Source organism: Erigeron canadensis, chromosome 4 (assembly GCF_010389155.1).
Source record: "Erigeron canadensis isolate Cc75 chromosome 4, C_canadensis_v1, whole genome shotgun sequence".
Taxonomy (NCBI): Eukaryota; Viridiplantae; Streptophyta; class Magnoliopsida; order Asterales; family Asteraceae; genus Erigeron; species Erigeron canadensis.
In genome coordinates this window covers 32,092,396-32,110,683 of record NC_057764.1, presented here as the reverse complement: position 1 = coordinate 32,110,683, position 18,288 = coordinate 32,092,396, and the positions used below count along the sequence as shown (strand labels likewise).

At 33.6% G+C, this 18,288-nt stretch overlaps 2 protein-coding genes across 3 annotated transcripts; one reads left to right on the top strand and one right to left on the bottom strand.

Moving 5' to 3' along the window:
- Positions 1-303: 303 nt before the first annotated feature.
- On the top strand, positions 304-3,677 carry LOC122595443 (serine/threonine-protein kinase PBL34-like). Of its 2 annotated transcripts, none has more exons than XM_043767803.1 (7): positions 304-374; positions 831-1,047; positions 1,411-1,721; positions 1,845-1,980; positions 2,440-2,576; positions 2,655-2,778; positions 2,960-3,677. In XM_043767803.1, the coding sequence occupies exons 2-7, from the start codon at positions 846-848 to the stop codon at positions 3,463-3,465; spliced, it is 1,416 nt and encodes a 471-aa protein (XP_043623738.1). In that variant the 5' UTR covers positions 304-374; positions 831-845; the 3' UTR covers positions 3,466-3,677. The 2 variants fall into 2 exon arrangements, with proteins under 2 accessions (XP_043623738.1, XP_043623737.1); XM_043767802.1 differs by lacking the exon at positions 304-374 and adding an exon at positions 592-687.
- Positions 3,678-5,003: 1,326 nt separating this feature from the next.
- LOC122595444 (mitochondrial outer membrane protein porin of 36 kDa) lies at positions 5,004-8,537 on the bottom strand. Its single transcript, XM_043767804.1, has 6 exons — positions 8,418-8,537; positions 8,085-8,152; positions 7,219-7,329; positions 6,666-6,752; positions 6,382-6,590; positions 5,004-5,534 (listed from the first exon to the last, which is right to left on the bottom strand). The coding sequence occupies exons 1-6, from the start codon at positions 8,464-8,466 to the stop codon at positions 5,228-5,230; spliced, it is 831 nt and encodes a 276-aa protein (XP_043623739.1). The 5' UTR covers positions 8,467-8,537; the 3' UTR covers positions 5,004-5,227.
- Positions 8,538-18,288: the final 9,751 nt, after the last annotated feature.

Sequence of the window (18,288 nt, the reverse complement as noted above, 5' to 3'; positions counted from 1 at the left end):
ATTAAAAATAGCACAAGTTCAACCAGACTTAAGAAAGTTTGTCGAGATGAGTATATATGATGATATAGTTGAGTCGCGACTAGAAAGTTTACACGGGTAGCTAGAGCTCGAATCCAACTAACTAACTTCAAGTTACATTCGAATATTTTCAATCTCAAATATTTTGCGAGTAAACTCGATTAATCACCAAGTAATAAATAACTAGAAAACAATAAAATAGAGAGAAACAAACATGTATTTTTATGTTGGGTACACCGGTGGATATTATTATTTTTTCTTGTTATGGGGAGGTTTGAACAAGTCAGTACATTTTGAGAGATTTTCAAATCTTTTATTGAGTACTAACTAGACATAGCTTGGTGGTGGTGGTAGTGGTGAGTGCTTTTATAGGATACGCAACATTATATCTCATACAGCTTGCACTCTTTTTGTGTCTCTCTCTTTCACTTTATTATATATTTGATCTGTTAATATGTAGTATTTCTCTATTTTTTTCCCCCACAAATTATAAATTTATAGAATAAATTTTATTAAAAATCAAGTTCTCATCTTGTTGAAAAATTCTAAAATAGGCCTTGCCAAATTTTCATTTAAAAGCATAATAATTTAGTGGAATTTGAGGGGATTTTCTTTTGTATGCAAGTCAAAGCCTTCTCTTTCTTTCTTTCTTTCTTTCTTTCTTAAGAGGTTAGTGTGTCATCATTTTCATCATTAATCTCAAGTCGGCTTTCATTATTACAGCTTAATACTTAATCTTGAGCCAATAAATTGGTGTAAAAGTGATAAAGTTTAAAGCTTTTTTGAAGCTTAATTGATGGTCTTGATTTCAGGGTTTGATTTAAAGAATGAATCTTGGTGATGAAAAAGGTGTAAAGGTGGAAACTTTACATGTTACTAGATCAAAAATGAACAAAAACAAGATAAAAAAGAAGAAGAAAAATGATGAAGATTTTGTTGGATGTTGGAATAAATGGGGATTTATTGGCAGCTGTGTTTCTTCAAGATCTAAAGTTGATAGCTCCACAAGTGGCATAAGTAGTCACTTTGGTAAAATCTTGCATCCTTATTTTTTGTCTTTACTAATTTTAAGAAATGGGTAAATACATCAGGATGTCTGACCACTAATCTTGGTGGTGGTTTCTTAACTAACTATATTATTAAAGCCATTTTTTGATGTGTTGTGATTGTTTGTTTTTTTCTTTTTTCATATGTTATGTTGTATGTTTTATTCAATGGCATGTTTCTTGTTTCTTGATTTAGAACATAGAAAAAACTAGGTGCTTATTTTGACTTTTAGTTACAAGTTAATTATATTTCTTGAAAAAGTCCAAAAGGGTGAACTTTTTAATTTGATTACATTTTTTTATGGATTACATGTTTAAATTAAGTAGTTACCATTTATGATTGCAGAAATTAAGTCAACTAATAATGTTAGTAAAGATCAACCTACAACGAGTAACAGTGAAAACAATTTGCCTACTTTGACCCCTGCGGATGAACTTAAAGTTGCTTCTAGACTTCGTAAATTCGGTTTCAATGATCTTAAATTGGCGACTCGGAACTTTAGACCCGAAAGTCTTCTTGGTGAAGGGGGTTTCGGGTGTGTATTCAAAGGATGGATTGAAGAGAATGGAACTGCACCGGTGAAACCGGGGACTGGACTTACGGTCGCTGTCAAAACTCTGAATCATGATGGGCTCCAGGGTCATAAAGAGTGGCTGGTTCGATACTTAATTACCTTTTTTGTTTACTATGAAAAAACCCCAATTTGTTGATCCTAAGGCTTGTTTTGTGCTTTTTTATGACATGGAAATCTGAAAGAAAAAAGATGATGTTTTTGGCAGGCAGAAGTAAACTTTCTTGGTGATCTTGTTAATCCAAATTTGGTTAAATTGATCGGTTACTGCATTGAAGATGATCAACGATTGCTAGTATATGAGTTTTTGCCTCGAGGGAGCTTGGAAAATCACTTGTTCAGAAGTATGTTCTTTCATTTCATACAGGAGGTGTTTTCATTTGCATTAGGCAGCTGATTATCAATCAATTTTTTATGTTTCCATTATTCGATTATTGAATCAAAGTTGTTTTAAGTGATCAGTCTTGTACCGCAGTTAAAACTTATCTAATGGTAATGAATTTACCAAGCTAACATGAGTGGCTATTACACTCTTGTTTTACAAAATGCCTTTTACTCTTAAATTATCAAAAACTTGCCAATGTGTCTTTAGAAATTAGAATATTTGACTAAATTATCACTTCTTCATTGAGCAAACCACATTCAAACTTTATGTTTTATTACACTAATCATGTAAGTTAAGTATTTGGTATCATATGATCACTTTCAAATTGTGTATCCAAACACCAGTACACTGCCATGAACATGAATCATTGAATGGTGCGGTTGTGTTCTTCTAACATGGAAGTTTTATTTTTTTGAAGGATCATTGCCTCTTCCATGGTCCATCAGGATGAAAATTGCTCTTGGTGCAGCAAAGGGTCTTGCTTTTCTTCATGAAGAAGCCAAAAGACCTGTGATTTATCGTGATTTTAAAACCTCTAACATTTTGTTAGATGCGGTATGCAGTACACAATACTTCTTTTAAAATTTGCTTCCGGTTATCGAATATTCGAATCCCTAATGTTTTGTTTTACAGGAATACAATGCCAAACTGTCTGATTTTGGTCTTGCTAAAGATGGCCCAGAGGGTGATAAAACTCACATATCTACTCGAGTCATGGGAACTTACGGTTATGCCGCTCCAGAATATGTGATGACAGGTACAAGTTTTGATCCTTTTCATGTACAAGTTACACGTCATAACCGGGTTATTTGGTATGGGTCGGGGTTGCGTACACCCGAAACCCTTCTTTATTGATTTTTTTAGATACCTGTATGGTAAAGCTATAGTAGTCTTGGGACCTTATTGTTTTGTATTGATTTATGTCGTATATTTTTTAGGACACCTGAGCTCAAAAAGTGATGTTTATAGCTTTGGTGTTGTTTTACTTGAAATGTTGACCGGGCGGAGGTCAATGGACAAGAAGCGTCCAAATGGGGAACACAATCTTGTTGAATGGGCCCGCCCGCATTTAGGAGAGAGAAGACGGTTTTATCGGTTGATAGACCCTCGGTTAGAAGGTCATTTCTCAATAAAAGGAGCCCAAAAGGCTGCACAACTTGCATCTCGTTGTCTTAGTCGTGATCCAAAAGCCAGGCCTTTAATGAGTGAAGTTGTTGACTGTCTTAAACCTTTGCCAGCCCTCAAAGACATGGCAGGCTCGTCATATTACTTACAAACGGCTCAACCTGAACGTGCTGGATCCAGTCCAGATCCAAGCCGAACACGTGTTGCTTCTTTCTCAAGAAACGCATCACAGAATCCACGTACACTCTCAATACCAAATGCTTCACCTCGTCATCATCAATTTCTGCAAGATTCACCAAAGCCAAATGGAAAGCAATAACAATGAGTACTTACCAGTGCTGCCAACTGTTTGTTTATGGCACTCGGGTGTCGAATTTGTAGTGTTGTGATCATTTTAGAGTGAGCATGACAACCTCCTATTCTGGGAGACTGTAATTTATGATAATGACATTGGTTATGTTGATATAGTATGATGATAAATCAATTACATTTGTTGAAAATAGATGTGATGGCTTTCTGCCTTACCCTTTACATATGTGTATAACCAAAGGAAAACATGTTTATTATTCTGCACATGATTGCTTTATCATATACTCGTAATATGGCAATAATTGAATCATGTTATTTATAAATTCATTCATATGCTGCATGGTGTTACAAAAAAAAAAAACCATTTTAAGCTTTTCTGGGGTCAACCGAAGTTTTGTGAACTAGTTTTTTGGTTTTCCTGTCCGGACTGATCTTTTTCAAATAGTTGTGATCAACTTCTCTGCAATCGGTGTCAGTGATCCGTTGTCAACAACATTGCTGGTAAACCGACAAAACCAGACTATCTGCAATAAAAAATTTGAAACTAGCAAGCAAACCAGACACAAACACTGTAACTATTCTTGTGTCAACTTCTTCTGAGATGGTGAAAAAGGATTTCGGTCAGACATTCATGTTTTGGTAGATCATAAGGGTGAAAAAGGATTCCGGTCAGACATTTACACTCGCAGTCGATTAGCACTAATCACAATTTTGCTCAAGCAACTCACAAACTTTACATGGAAAATAATGCATTTTTCACCTACATACTGCAATTACCCACGAATCTACTCAAACAACTCATATTCTTGATGCCATGACATTATCTAGTCTTTATGTGTGTGTGTGTATATATATATATGCGTGCGGAATTTTCACTTTATTTAAAGTTGTCCAATTTGAGGTCTACTTTGATTCCAGTCTCAAACAGTTTACCTGGACCCTTGGGAAATAGACAGGTACATATCACTTAAAATGTTCAACCTAAATGCATGCATCCAGACTGAACACGTTTAAGTTCTTTTTAAAGAGCAAACCATAACACCACAAAGAATCAGTTTGATAACAATAGCAAATGGGACTTTAAGGAATCATTTCCTATTCTTTGTGCTTTTTGTTCAATGACAACCTCTTTACTCTTTCTTTTTTTTTTTTTTTTTTTTCACAATCTGGATTCTGGCATCAAACTTTTAGTGATGTGCTGATCTCTTTTCTGGTAAAGACTTGAGTGAGAATGCCAATCTATTTTGGGAGGCTGTCATTTGTGTATTACAGAGGTTATATTGATCTTACATCATTGATAGGATCCGACACATAAACTCACTAACAATATTTGATAATTTAGAACGTGTTATGTTAAAATACAAAACACATTACTCCCCTATAAATGTCCTAGGGTGTCACAAGGCTATAGCTAGACCAAACCAGAACTGGAATAAAGGACAATGGAACTTAGAATTAAAACAATGTGAACCCGTTCAGGTTTGGTCAAGTTAGTTGTAGAAATTTATCCATATCAGGAATTAAATATACCATAAAATAAAAAACAGATAACCGACAAAACCAGACTAGCTGAACCATAGATTTTCAATGTAGCAACCAGTTAAACCCGCACAACGGACAGATATATTTTTTAGATGGCAAAATCAAAGAGCAAAAGACTCTTTTCAAAGTCACCTACCTACCTTATTTCTCTTCACCCACAACAAAGACAAGGTCAAATCACAAAGAACAAAACACATTTTAGGTGAGTATTTCAGTTTCACTTCCTCAAATCAAGGCTTGAGAGCAAGAGCCAGGCCAACCTTTGCACTCTTTTCGATTGCCCTTGTGTCAACTTCCCCTGAAATAGTAAAAAAGGATTTTGGCCGCCATTCGTGTTGGAGGAGAGCACTTGCTATGCCAAAGTTGTTAACGCGAGCCTTGACTGTAGTCAATGGATCCAAAGAGTGCTGTGTACCGATGGTCAAAGAGTTCTCATTGCTCGAGAAACCATGGGTCAACTCTGCACCGACTGCGGTATTGGTTAGTGGGCTTACTGTGTGGTAGTATGAAGCAGTCAGAGAGTCGGCTTTATCGTTCCTGTACCATACACCAGCAAGGGAAACAAAGTGAATCAAATAGGTATTGGTCACAGATAAAGGTGGCAAAATGGGCAATCTACACAACAGGTATGGGTTCCTGGTATATATGGGTCTTCCCAGATTGTGTTGACCTACTAACACAGTCTTGCCTCGATTTTTGCCTTAAACATACATTATTCCATTTGTTTCAAAATTAGTTAATAACTAATGTAAGCAAGGGAAACAAAGTGAATCAGATAGGTACTGATCACAGATGAAGGTGGCAAAACAGGCAATCTACACAACAGGTATAGGTTCCTGGTTTAAATGGGTCATCCCAGATTGTATTGACCTACCTACAGAGTCTTGCCTTGGTTTTTGCCTTACAACATACCTTTCTCCATTTGTTTCAAAATTAATTAATTACTAATGTATTAAATACGATTACAAAAGGTATCTTATCAGAAAAATATACAGTAATATAGCCCACCGTTTTACTCATTATCGGGTCAGTTGGGGATGTGTTCAATCTCAGACAGGTTAAAGATCTTGCAAAGAAAGGGCTAAATGTGAGAGAAGTGTCAAACATGTTAAAATTTAAAAAGTTCCCAAAAATCGATTTTAATGCATGCAACCTTGTAATTTCATGATTTACATTATTATTGCATTGATAGTGATAGTATTTTTTAATCAAAGCACACATTAGTTATCTTGATGTTTGTGGGTCAAGCCAAGGAACCAACCCATTGTGACTGGTACTTATGAGTTAAGACTGAGCCATTACCCAAGACGTATCAGATATTAACATATGGGATTCATCCAAAGAGGGAAAGTAAAAGTCTTTATATTGCTAAATAGCTACTCACAGTGTCAAGGATGCAATGAGGTCAGAAGTTGAGAAACTCAGTCCTGCATTGTACTTGATGAAGTTACCAGTAGCAGTATCAAAGGAGATGTCAGTCCCAAGTGCAACTGTATTGTTCCCAGCCACACCAGAAAAGTTGACTATGGGACTCGCAGTCAAACCAATGCTGGTGCTAATTCCAGCATTCTCATGCAAGTATTGAAGTTCAGCCTGTATATAACAAACTTCAGTTTAATCGACATATCTACAACCTAACAAGAAACGTTATAGGCTAGCAGCAAGTACCTTGCCAGACTTTTGATCAGGCACAACAAAGCTGAAGATTGTCTTCAGTCCAGGTGCAGCTTCATCAATGGTGATGGTGGTGAAAACCTACATCATTGCCACATTAAAAAAGGAATCCATGACAACATTAACATACACTCTATGGTGAATATTACCACAGTTCTCGTTATGGAATGTCTAGTGAAAGTGGCATTATTACTATACGAGTAACTTAAAAAATGGAAGTTACTTATTTGCCTGTTCTGATTCTTCCTTCTATAAATCATTAGAAATATGAGTTGAGCCCGAAATTTGACAAAGATAGAGCTCGACTCATGACTGCTTTTACAGGGTCAGGCTCGGAACGTTTAGCCCGGCGAGCTTATACAAACTATAACTAAGCATATCTTCACTTCATAACATTGAAGCCTACATTTTGTCATTTACAAGTTATTATATTTTGGTTGATAAAATTATGGCTACACGGTAAAGAGCTCAATACTAGCATTTACATGTCACTTTAGCAACTGAGCAAAGTTGCAAGAATAAGTATTTGAAATGATATGTTTGTTACCTTAGAGTTAGTGTCCACTTTGACATCAGTAGTAATGTTCTTGTTTATCAGTTTGGTGTTGACATCGGCCAAGAAAAACTCGCCTTTCTTAGCTCCTGATGAAGTAATCGACTGAAATACAGATGAAGTTAGGAATACTATAATATCAGACACATTCAATCATTCATATTGCAGATATTCAAATCACATTTGACAAGGATGCCGCTACACATATAAAGATAAAGAGCACAGCTAAACAAGACTGCTTGACATGCAACAGAAGTTCACAATATGCTACTATGCTACGATTATGAAAGTCCAATACCAATACTTGAAGAACATAAAAGATACTGCTGTTAATGCCTACCAATAAAATATAATACAGTACTATCCAAATAACTATTTTCCCTATTCTCGAGTGGCATACAATCAATGCTATAAAAAAGAATCAGCCCAGTTTCTATACTACGCATATTCCAATGCACTTTCTAGGTCAGCTGGAAGCTTCACATCTCTTAAAATCAGTTCCAATCTTAAAGGCGAGGTACTACGTGTTCAATATTAAAGTATACTACATACGGGTAAACAGTATAACATATTTGGATATTCCTATCAGTGGAGTTCAGTACATTAAATTATTATCGAAACCCTAAACAAATTCAGTATTAAGATAACCAGCAACAGACAAATGAAAGAGGTACATCAAAAACACATAACATGCTTAATCGTTTAGCTTCATTTGTTCTACTAACTAAACCATATCACTTTATCCCATGTAGAAATCACCACCAAACATCAAAATATCAAATAAGCACACACACACATATATACATACAAATATGCATATACATAATACATATAGGATAGATATAGATAGAGAGACTTACAACTCCATTAGCGGTGAAAGTTGTAAGAGAAAACTTATGATCGCTCTGGTAATCTCTGTATAAAAGATCTAAAAAAACACACAAACACGACAGAATTACATAAGATATTATATAAATAAAATGAAAATATTTCGGGAAAAAAAACATCATCGATTGAAGCAAAATAATAAAATAAAATATACTAATATAATATAATCAATCAAATAGATAAAATTACAACCGCCTCATAAGCATCAAAATAATAATACAAATCGATATAAAAAAAAAAAGAAATTGATGAAACTGTGTGTGTATGTGTGTTATATATAAAAATAAAAATAAATTAAGATATACCTCTGGCTTTTTTGCCGATATCGGGATAGAGACCTGGACCTTTTGCCATTTTTGTGTGTGTGTGTGTGGTTGTTTATTTCGTTTTGTGCACGACACAGAATAATAACCTGCAGTGCTATGTTGAAATGAATCGGCGCCGCTGGATATGTTTCGCATCCAGTACTTGTAGATTGTAAAAGTTTCGTAAAACACCCCCTACAGTTCGCTACATAAAGATGTTACTGGAAAAGACAATATACGTTAATAGACTTATATTTTTTTTGAAAGGTGAATGTTGCTTGAAACTTTGTTTTGCTATTCGACAGTGAGAGTTTTAGTATACGATGTCTTAACCGGGTTTGTGCTAGAGAGTTTCCTTAAAGTAAAAATGTCTATTTCAAACACCTAATGGGGGAAAACTCTCTACTAATCAGCCCGAAAGTACGACGATTAATAGGGGTAAACCATGTCCTATCAAACTTGAACCTGGGTGCACCCGAGTCAAACCCTCGTAAAAAGACTAAATATATTTCAAAGTTGGTATAGAATGAGGATTTGAACCTGAGACCTCCAAACCAATACACCAACCCATCATTGATTAGACTCTTATATGGTAAGCTGGAAATGATTCAAAACATGTTGTTTCGAGAAAAGAAACTACGAAGATCTTTTGGGTCCGGTTTTCAAATCTGAATAATCGACACAAGTTAATATGCTTTACATTGTTGTCGTTATAGATAATTAGATACTAATATTAATATGTATACATATTAAGTTAGAAATATAAAACGGACACTTTTATTTAAAAATTAATCGAATTAAATAAGGAGGAAATGAATTAGGGGGGAGGGAGCCGAACCTTTTAGCCTTTTCATCTCCCTTCAAATAACCAATTAAATTACCCCACCTCATTTCAATCCTCCAACCTTTTTTTAGTGGCAACCGAAACTCTCAACTTTTTTTCACATTTTAATAATTTATCCTTAACATTATAAACTTTACATAACTAACCTTTTTTAATTTATATCTTTTATTAATAACAAAATACATTACATAACACTTAAAACACATTACATTTTAAAAGTAAAAAACACACACGTACGTAATAAAAACACACAATGCATAACTTAAAAAAAACATAACTACTCTTCATCGTCATCATCTTTGATTGACATTTTTCCTAATTCACGATAAGCGTGTTCATTGAGCCACCACTTGTCGTGTTGCGGACATTTGACTTCATCTGTTGTAATGTACTCTTTTAAATAATAAAATGTCATTTTAGGAATTAATATGGAGTGTGTATTGTGTTTTTGGAAGTTTAAATGGGTAATATATATAAGAAAATAAAAATTAAAAAAAAAAAGAACTTTCATCAGCTTGTCAACTTTCACCCCTGGCTCTTTCTTTCTTCCCCTTCTAGTCCTCCAACGGTCAACTCCTTCTTTCCAACTTTGCCACTTCCAGTCCCTGTCTCCTCCATCCCCCCGCGAGCTCTGAACTCACCAAAACCATCTCTCCGTGATCTCTATTCCATGGCAACCGAAGCTCGCCCGTTCTCGCCCAGCTCTCGACGGAGCTCGCGAACGACTCCCTCCCCCCTTAGCTAGCCAGGATGCTTAGTTAACGACATAGCGAGGCAATGAAGTTGATTCAATGTCACTTGAGTTGCTTAAAATATGAGAATTGATATATTGAATAAAATTGATTCAATGTTCACTTAAGTTGCTTAGAATATGAGAATTGATATATTGAAATGATTTAGTAGTGGCTCAAGGTAAAGCAAGTGAAGTAAGGGCTTTAGGTCCCAAATTTTTTAAAGCCTCATATTTTCATATAATTATGCATCGGATTTAGCATAAACGAAAATTAAAAAAAACTAATGACTAAGTAAGAATGATCATGTGGTATGATGTATTATTTGTTGTTAATGATACTAGTAAAACTTTACAAGCCAAAAATCTATATATTGATGATGTTATAAAACAATTATACACGTTTAAAACTTCCAAAGTATTATTAAACGGGTTACAATGCTTCGGGAGAATACAAGCTTTTCAAAACTTAACTTATGCGAAATCTTTATGCGATTAAAAACATTACATACAATTTTTAAAAAAGCGGGTTATTATTTCAAACTAGTGTTTAAAATGAATTAAAATTTTACACTTAATAACACTAAAAACATAAATTTTGTGTAAAATATCAATTATTTTGTTATTCAAAAAAACCCTATGATAAAACTTCGTTTTAGGCCTTTGGTTGATTGAGCTGCCACTGAATAAATCTTATACTCGTAGTTGTTAGACTCATATAAGTCATTGGAGTAAAACATCACAAAAAACACCAAAGATGAGGCAACTTAATAGGAAACTCAAAATTACTCTAATATTAGATTGCGATTTACACCTTGATTTGGTTTGAGCCAAATCAACTCGTCACTCAACCAAATCATAGTAAAAAATAAATACACATAAATTTTACAATGTACATCATTGGTTCTTACTTTAATGATCATCATCGTCTTGACAATCATAAAGATGGAGTTTTATGAACATAAAGGAAGCAAATTCTTTTTGTTTTTGATTAAAAAAATTGGAGGTTGTATTAATCTAAAGAAATAACATGTATGTCATTTTATATTATATTATCTTCATAAACTACTAGTTGTAAGTTTGTAACTATTTATTATAAGTTATCAGCCTTAACTAAAAGCTAGTTTTTTTTATGAGTTTTGTTACATTATTAGACAATTTCTTAAATCCAATATTTTAAAGTATATCACAGATTTATATATATATTTTATAATATCATTTTACCATAGATTTATAATAAGGAGATGGTATGGTGAGAAAGACTATTTAAGATCCGTTTAGTGTGGGATCTTTTCGTTGTGCAATTAGCACACATCATACGCTTTTGAGGTAAAATTCACTTGTAAAAAAAAAGAAGAGATAATGTTGGTCATAGACTATAAACTTAGTTTAGAATATTAGCAACAAATTGGTGTATCAAAAATGAAATGGTCAATGAAACAATTACATAACCTATTTTGAAAGATTTTTGACCTATATAATAAATTAGTTTTTCAATCCAGGCATTGCCCCAGGAACATAACAAAACTTAAAACGTGGAAGGTGCTAAAAATTTGCACAAAAGACAACTTAAAAAAAATTGCGTTATAGTGTTATGTGATCACTTGGTCATTAGGTTTTCTTATACAAAAAACACCTTAAAAAGTTCATGCAAATTAATATATTAATAAATGAATAAAAACATATGAAAGGTAAACGTTGGGGAAATGTATTACACAAAAAGCAAAAAGGTAAAAATAAAAAAATCAAACAGGTTTTCGTATAGATAGCTATTGTCGTAAGACGGGGATTACCTAAACATTAACCGGAGATAACAAATAGGTTTTTGTTCGTGACGAACCTTAAGACTGTCAATAAAAACTATTTTGATGCATTAAAATTTATGAGGTTGTTGAATAGAAATACAAAAACCAAAAACCAAAATATGTGGTATTTAAATGTAAAAAAAAAACAAAAACAAAAGCCATATGAAAAAAAAACACACACAAAAGATTAGGGGGTAAAATATTAAAAAATCAAAATTTGTGACAAAAATGTAAAGGGTAATCAAAATAGAGACCTAAATCAAAATATTAAAAGTTAGGTGGTCAAAACCAAAAAATCTCAAACTCTTATAATATTATGAACAATAATTTTTGACTTATTTTTTCTAACAATAATAATTTTGACTTTTTTTTTTTTGAATGGTATAATTTTTGACTTATTATAATTGTTTGAAATAGACACAAAAATAAATGAGTTATATTGATGTTAAATATATATCAAAATGTAAAATAATGTAAAATAGTTGATGCAACACACTAATTTTGACCAATGACTATTATTTTCTTTAATTTTTTTAGACCTATAATTAAAAATAAGAATATTGGAAGCTTCCATTTCAAACTTATATAAGCTTTATTTAGCTTTTTTTTTTTTTTAACATATAAGTCTCCATTGTATTTTATATTTATATTGGTATTTTATATTGTCAACGTTATTAGTGTCTTATTGGTAAAGTCAAAGACCTTGAAAAAATTTATTCAGTTTCGAGTTTCATTTTTCACATTTATAAGACGAGTTAATAAAAAAAATTTCGAAAGTCCTAAAATTAATATGGTATATCATTCTAAAAAGACTATATCTTTTGCATCTGTTCTTAAATGTCACATTATAAATATTAGTTACATAAAACTATGAAGTGTCAAAATTCAGTTTGATTAAACACAAATAAAGACATCGTAATTGATAATTAAACAAATACAATAGATAAGAGATATTTTTCTTTTTGAAAAGCCAACAAATTTGATTTTATTACACTAACTAGTAGGGTACTAACAATAAGATTACAACACAAATAAAGACATCGTAATTGATAATTAAACAAATACAATAAATAAGAGATATTTTTCTTTTTGAAAAGCCAACAAATTCGATTTTATTACACTAGCTAGTTTAACAAAAAGATTACAAACCATGGTTATAAAAAAAAAAAAAAAAAAAAATCACACAGGAGCACCAAGAACTAAGATTAGTTACATAAGTGAGAAACATCAAATCTCTTCCTGGAGACCCAATCGAATGAGTGTCATCTTGTTATTGCTTTAATCCATAAATAGCTAAGAGTTTGTATATCACTCGCCACATTGCATTTGGAGACATACTTATTGTCAAAAACTAACCTATTTCAGGCCATCCAAATACACCACATCTATAAATGTATAATACTGTGAAGAAGCTTGTGCCATTTAGGAGTTTCCCGGACGAACTTATGGGCCTCTGAAAGATATTTTACCCCAAAAGGAAAGAAAGGTGGGAACTTACACCATTGGGTGATATCTGACCAAACCTCCTGACCAGTTGAATGGAGACCAAAAAGTGTTCCACAATCTCGTTTTGGTCGAGGTAGAACGGGCAAAGAATGGAGGTAATTGGGATGTAGCGTGCCCATAGACACTCGGCAACGGGGAGCCTGCCAAGCTCAACCCTCCAAGCTAGTAACATGACCTTGGATGGTAATCAGTTAGTCCATGTAATCTAGAAGGGTGTTTCGGAGCGCCCAAAATCTTGTAACTGCATTTTAGACCAGAGACACTGAACTCTTGTTCCCACTGACATTCCATACCCATTTGTCAGCACCCCCATCTAGATTGCATGACCATATCATAAATAGTAAGTCCGCGTGTTCCCTAATCTCGGTTGGACTGGACGGGAGTCGCCTCAAACAAAACACATACCAGTTATGGCCTAAAACTCTATCAGCGACTGCATATGATTTTTATGATTCAAAGAAAAATAAAGAGAGGGAACCGTGTTGCTAACACAAATTCCCCACACCAAAAGAGTATAGACCTACCACAACCGGGGATGGCTCGTAAAAGGAGTTCAAGCCTCATGTCTCTTTGGAGAAAAGCTGTTGAAATTCGACAAATATTATTCCATGGACCTGGTAGGGAAAGTCTACATGGAATAAAAGTCCATGACCTTGAAGTATGATGAAGTGCCTAGATGACCTTTCTTGAAAGGCTATTTTGGACACTTTTGAAATGCCACCACCACTTTGCTAACATCGCAAGATTTATTTCTTTTAGAGAGCTTAATCCAATTTCTATGTACTCCTTGGGACTAATGACCTTCTCCAAAACCACCCAATTGAATTTTTTTTTTTTTTTCAAAATCACCATCCCAAAAGAATATACGTCGATAAGAGATTTATTAAAAAGTCACATTATAACCAGATTAATTGTTGGTGTTTTATAACTTTATAAAATAATAATAATAATAATAACAATAATAATAACAGGTCCTAAATTTGACTCTCAGTACATAAATAATCAAAAAAATAAAATAAAATATGGAAACAATTATTCAATACCCTAATTACTCGCGTATATCTAAATTAAAAACTCACAATTTATCTTTTCAACCTTTTAACAAAGTAACATGTCAATAACGTTTAACAATTATAAACATAAAAAAAACCTACAATATATAGATATTTCTATGTAAGTGTGGTTAGGACCGATTAAATCACGATCTAACAACATCTAAGTGTGCGGAATCCACTTAGATGCGTCTTTGAGGTTTCTGAAAATTAATGGACATATAAACACGAATTACATGAAGAACAAGAGATAAGAACAGATGTAAAACTCGTGAATATCATTAATCATATGAATATTACACCAAATTGAGTATACATCTGACTGGCATGAGGTATAGATCTCTACCTCGTGCGCTATGAACGAAATCTGTTGCAACTAAGATCGTTAACCTACAATTGTAACCTAATTCTAGTATATATAGGTTGTAGACACGGGCTGGACTTCAATCTCGTTCGTGGGCTTTAAGCTCCTTCACACGAACTAGCAACTTCGTGCTGACGTCATCACGAAGTGATGATGACATCATCACGACCTTGAAGACATCTTTTCTTCTTCATAATCAGCCCATAGAATTGCATTGCGACGGACAATAAAAGGTGCTCATAAATTGCATCTACAGACTCCCCCTTTTCCGTTGCAATCAATTCTAGATGAACTCCGATAATCAATAGCTACCGAAAAACCTGAATCCACTGGCTCTCCCTTAACTGATGATATCGAGTCTTTTTGTTGAAACTCGATCTTCTAACATTGCATCCTGATCTTCAAACTGCAAAGTCCCTGTCCCTCTATGACAACCAATCAACCCAACACATCTCATTGTAGTTCTCCCCCTCAACTGTTAGCCACCTCCGAATTAAGCATTGCCACCTTCCACTTAGGATTGTTGCTCTCCTTGCCTAATCGGCATATAATAGAGAAGTTGAATTTCCAACAATCAGCATCAAATCAACCAGCTATCACAAAGATAGGAAACTCTACAACCTGCATCACAAAAATGTAATACCATAGACCCTGTCTCAACTATAGCAGCATCAAAACTCTGTTTTGTATCTCCACAACTCTACTAATCACCTAAAGTATTTCTTATCAGATCTCCCCTTCAGTTATATAAACCGCCAATCACATAAAGATCTTAATCTCGCAATGAAACTTATATATCGCCTGATTATTATCCTTACATCATGGCATATAGATAGGTTCAATCTTCAAATACTCAAACAACAAATAACCAGTTTCATCATTTCAATACTTCAACAAAGTTTTAACTATGTCTCGTATCTTCATTGCTCCAATACTTCGACAAAAGCTTCCATAACTGCTATATAGAAGATCATTTGTTGAACAATATCAATCAAGACTGAAAACACTATGATCTTCATTACTCAAGAATTTTAAAAGTGTAAACGCCGTCAATTGTTAATTCTAACAAAATAACACTTTGATCACCACTTTGTTTCGAGTATATCAGAGTTTTGCGGAGAAAACCGAAGAACATTCTTGAAATTTTTATTGCCCCCTTTTCTTGGCAAATACTCTGAAAATCAGCCTATAATAGGTTACGGTATCTCTCATTCTTGAGGTTCTTCAAAAAGCTTAGAGCTCACGACGTTTAAAGCTCTTCGCCAACCAGGGTATACCCGTTTTCCCTCCAAATTTTAACGGGAAAACCTATTTACGTGAAACATTGGTATTCACGAAAATTTTTATTGATAAGGCTGTGGGAAAATTTTGATAATTGCCGAAAATTTTCATCCAAAACGTGCCGAAAATGCACAAAAACGGACCAAAAATTTTCCGAACGCTACCAAACTTTAAATCTCCATGAATCATGCCATTTTAAGACCATGGGTAAAAATTATTTTTCCCGCCATACCCTGTCTTGTGTGCTTCAATGTATATGTATGCACACAACTTGGAACCTCTTTACTCGATCTGCTTCTTGTTATAAGATTCAAACAAGGAAGTAGACATCTTCGTGATAATGTAAACACGAACTTGTTTCAGATCGATATATCACCTTCAGCATGACGTCAGCGCGAAGTAACGAATACTTTGAGATGACGTAAGCACGAACTTGATATGAGATTATCTTCGTGTGATGTCAGCACGAAGGAAAACCTCCTCGTGATGACGTATACACGAACTTAATCAGAATTCGTGATATCTTGTCCATGAACTCGTGGTGACATCAGCGTGAACTTGATCCACTTTGTGCTGACGAAAGCACGAAGTCAAACGAAATATCATGCAAATAATAGCCACTTTGTGCTGACGTAAGCACGAGGCTAAATCCTCTTCGTGCTGACGTAAGCACGAAGCTGCACGAACTTCTTCATCTTCACGAACTGAACACGAATTGAAATCCTTTCGTCATGATGTCATCGTGAACTAGATTCACTTCGTGTTGATGTAAGCACTAAGCAAAACTATCTTCGTGCTGACGTAAGCACGAAGTTACGCACGAATTTCATCATCCTCACGAATTAAGCCACGAATTCAGCAAAAAAATCCTCAATTAAGATCGTGATTGAAAGCAAAATCGCTTCCCCCTCTCTGATACCAATTGTAAGTGCGGTTAGGACCGATTAAATCACGATCTAACAACATCTAAGTGTGCGGAATCCACTTAGATGCGTCTTTGAGGTTTCTGAAAATTAATGGACATATAAACACGAATTACATGAAGAACAAGAGATAAGAACAAATGTAAAACTCGTGAATATCATTAATCATATGAATATTACACCAAATTGAGTATACATCTAACTGGCACGAGGTATAGATCTCTACCTCGTGCGCTATGAACGAAATCTGTTACAACTAAGATCGTTAACCTACAATTGTAACCTAATTCTAGTATATATAGGTTGTAGAAACGGGCTGGACTTCAATCTCGTTTGTGGGCTTTAAGCTCCTTCACACGAACTAGCAACTTCGTGCTGATGTCATCACGACCTGCTGCCTCGTGCTGACGTCATCACGACCTTGAAGACATCTTTTCTTCTTCATAATCAGCCCATAGAATTGCATTGCGACGGACAATAAAAGGTGCTCAGAAATTGCATCTACATTCTATAAAATAACGTTAAATGTTAATAATCACTATATATAATGAAAGATAATTGTGATCACATCATCATTTTGTCTAAATATCTTATTTGGCAACTTTAAAGTTTTCTAAAAAATTATTATGACATCATTATAACATTAAAAGTAAATTATTTAATTTATCATATAGTTTGATAAATAATTTTATGTATATTCTTAAAGTATATATTTTTTTATCAACATGAAAAAATTGAATTAATTAATTTACATTATATTATTTCATGAATAGATATAATCATTATCATTTTTCTTACTATTTAAATTTTTTTAAACAATTCTGGTTAAACTTGGGTTCTTTAATATAAATAAAATTAAAATATAAAATTAGTGATAATATTAGGGTCAATATATAGATATAGATAGTTTCTTTAATATGAGTATATAAACTTCTCATAATGAAAACCTAAAATAAAAGGGAAAATGATTCGTACTGCAAACTTACCTAAGTTTAGGTACTGTTACTTTAAAAAATGTTACAAATTAAACCTTTGAATTTGATAAACATACATAACCCTTGAATTTTACAAAATCTACATGAATTTTACATAATCCTCTGCTTTACCTAAGATAAGTACTACATAACCTTAAGGTCAATATAAAATAACCTTTTCGCAAAATATAAATATAAAATGGAAAATGATTGATCTTCTAAAACTTTAACCTAATAATCCTTATAATATCTTAACATTTTGACATGTGTAATCCACTTATTATCTTTCTTCATCATCTTCCTTGATTTTTCCATATAACTTGATCTTATGATTAAGAGGATTATTAACTTGATCAATTAGGCATCACTACTCATATAAGATTAGTAATCTT

Bases quoted from the DNA above. Each gene is read 5' to 3' on its own strand.
- LOC122595443 (XM_043767803.1), top strand. From the start codon at position 846: ATGAATCTTGGTGATGAAAAAGGTGTAAAGGTGGAAACTTTACATGTT. The intron at 2,577-2,654 runs GTATGCAGTACA...TTTGTTTTACAG, and splicing joins CTAACATTTTGTTAGATGCG to GAATACAATGCCAAACTGTC. The intron at 2,779-2,959 runs GTACAAGTTTTG...TATATTTTTTAG, and splicing joins TCCAGAATATGTGATGACAG to GACACCTGAGCTCAAAAAGT.
- LOC122595444 (XM_043767804.1), bottom strand. From the start codon at position 8,466: ATGGCAAAAGGTCCAGGTCTCTATCCCGATATCGGCAAAAAAGCCAGA. The intron at 7,330-8,084 runs GTAAGTCTCTCT...TCTGTATTTCAG, and splicing joins CTTTCACCGCTAATGGAGTT to TCGATTACTTCATCAGGAGC. The intron at 5,535-6,381 runs GTGAGTAGCTAT...TGTATGGTACAG, and splicing joins CTCATTGCATCCTTGACACT to GAACGATAAAGCCGACTCTC.